This window comes from Nestor notabilis, unplaced genomic scaffold, assembly GCF_000696875.1.
Source record: "Nestor notabilis isolate BGI_N333 unplaced genomic scaffold, ASM69687v1 scaffold29260, whole genome shotgun sequence".
In the NCBI taxonomy this organism is placed as follows: domain Eukaryota; kingdom Metazoa; phylum Chordata; class Aves; order Psittaciformes; family Psittacidae; genus Nestor; species Nestor notabilis.
Window position 1 is genome coordinate 1 of NW_009910181.1, and position 2,233 is coordinate 2,233.

Sequence of the window (2,233 nt, forward strand, 5' to 3'; positions counted from 1 at the left end):
GGGGAGGAGGAAAACCAGGTGAGAACATGGGCAGAAAGCCCTGCGGCCACCACACACACCACCGGCGCAGCTGGAAGGGCAAAGCTGGAAGCACAATAATGGTTTTGAATAGCTCAGAACTCCAGTGGGGTTAAAAAACCCCCATCACCACCCATGGTTGGACACTGCCTGGACTGTGATGACCAAAATCATCCCATCTGCACGGCCCCATGTGGCATGGTGAGGACCACAGGGTGCTCAGCAAACCACCACATCCCTGCCAGCCTGCCACCCTGCCAAACCCTGCCAGCTCCAGGGTGCAATATAATGAGATATAGTATAAATAAAACATTTAATATAATCTCTCTCCGGAGCATCCCCATGCCCTCAGAACACCAGCTGCCTCCTCTGCAGCCACGTCTGCAGGGAAGAGCTGAGCTGTGCCGCAGGCGAATGCCTGCCAGCTGGGTGACTCTACGGCATCCTCATGGGCTGTAGTCCAGGAGTGCTCCAGGGGATGGGGAGACTGGAAGAAACACATCAGTGTGGGGTAGGAACATCTCCCTCCACTAGATCTAGGGGGGATGTCCATGCTTTGATGCTTTGGCAGAGAAGAACCAGCCACACACCCCTGGGAAAGGCAGGAATGGCATCAAAGCAGGTGGGAGATGGGGCACCCCCGGGCCCCCCAGCACCACACTCACCGCCGCTTGGCCCCGGGACTATACGAGCCCATCGTAGAGGGAAAGCGCCTGCACGATGGAGGGGTCAGCCTTGGAGCCCTCCTGAAACTCCTGCAGCGTCAGCTTCCCGTCCGCGTTCTGCAAAACACTCCTGTTCAGCATCACTTTGCCCTGGCAAGGGAGATGCTGAGCACCCCAGGACCAAACACCCTGGGACCGAGCACCCCAGGGCCCTGGCACCACACCATGGACCGCGCAGCTGCCCAGGTCCCCCACACACACACAGCTTCAGTCTCCCCATCAAGCCACCCATGCCTGCAGCCAGGGAGGAGCGCAACAGAGGGTGCAATGCCACCTTGGGGACCTTGATATCCCAGATACAGGGATCCCAGAGGGATGCAGAGGCATGCAGCAAGCCCAGGGACAGCTGAGACCTTGTATGGCTGAGGAAAGGAGGCACCTGCAAAAGCTGAGACATGGCAAGGGGGCCACAACTGCTTCCTAAATCCCTTGACCCCAGGGTAAAAACCACTTGAGCATCCTCACCTTGTCCATCATGGCAAAAATCCTGTCCACCCTCTTCTCCGGTGTGTTCTCCTCCTCAGGAAGCTCCACTGTGTTTCCCTGTGGCAGCAGGATGGGAGCTGGTCACGCACCCATCTGTGTCCTGCCTGGATGGTGTCCCCAGGCAAGGACATGTGCTTTGCTCCCCAGCATTCCCCACATCAGGACAGGGCACAAAGGGCTGTCACTGGCCAACCTCAGGGGCCAGATCCAAACCCTGGCTACAAACCCCCACCAAAAAAGACAAGGGAGGGAATCAGGGATGTTTCAGCGTCCTCCCCAGAACCCCCTCACCCTTTGCCACTTACCACCATCTGATAAATGGCATCCACAATGTCCAGCATCTCGTTCCTCGTGATGTACCCGTCGTTGTCCAAGTCATACAGCTTAAACGCCCCTGCAAGGCAGAGCAACACCGAGGTGCTGGGGCCTGTGCTCCCCCCCGGCACACACACCCCGCCATGGACTGTCCCCATGCCACCCCCCTCACGGGGCTGAGCCCACCAGTGTCCCATGGGGAGCACTTACACCTCAGCTTCTCGTCCAGCGTCCCCCGGGAGGTGACCGACAGCGCCTGGATGAACTCGGAAAACTCGATCCTCCCGTCCTGGCAGAGGGAAGGAGGGATGAGGGTGCCGCTGCCACCCCTGCCCGGCAAAGCCCTCCCTGCCCATGTCTGGGGGGCACATCCCAAAAGGCCGTGGGGAGGTAGGAACGATGGAATGTTGTCCTCCTCCGGTGCCGCGCAGCTGCACTCCAAGCCCATCCCACCAGCACCACCCTGACCCCCCCTCACACCGTGCCCCCGGCTCGCAGACTTACCTTGTTCTCATCAAAGACATTGAAAACAAAGGTGGCGAATTTGGTTGGGTCACCAAAGGGGAAGAACTGCTTATAGATCTTCTGGAAGCCCGCGGCATCCAGCTGCCCGCTGGGGCAGTCCTTGATAAAGCCCTTGTACCTGCGGAGGAAGGACAGAGGATGGGCACCGCGGGCACCATGGGGAG

At 59.2% G+C, this 2,233-nt stretch overlaps 1 protein-coding gene across 1 annotated transcript in view; it reads right to left on the reverse strand.

Moving 5' to 3' along the window:
- Window positions 1-679: 679 nt before the first annotated feature.
- NCS1 (neuronal calcium sensor 1) overlaps window positions 680-2,233 on the reverse strand; it is a gene marked incomplete at its 5' end in the record, with an annotated part of 3,173 nt that continues 1,619 nt past the window's right edge. The window contains 5 exons of the mRNA XM_010024837.1: window positions 680-800; window positions 1,209-1,286; window positions 1,535-1,623; window positions 1,755-1,833; window positions 2,049-2,187. Coding sequence (XP_010023139.1) covers window positions 702-800; window positions 1,209-1,286; window positions 1,535-1,623; window positions 1,755-1,833; window positions 2,049-2,187 — 484 coding nt within the window. The remainder of the gene's footprint in view (window positions 801-1,208; window positions 1,287-1,534; window positions 1,624-1,754; window positions 1,834-2,048; window positions 2,188-2,233) is intronic.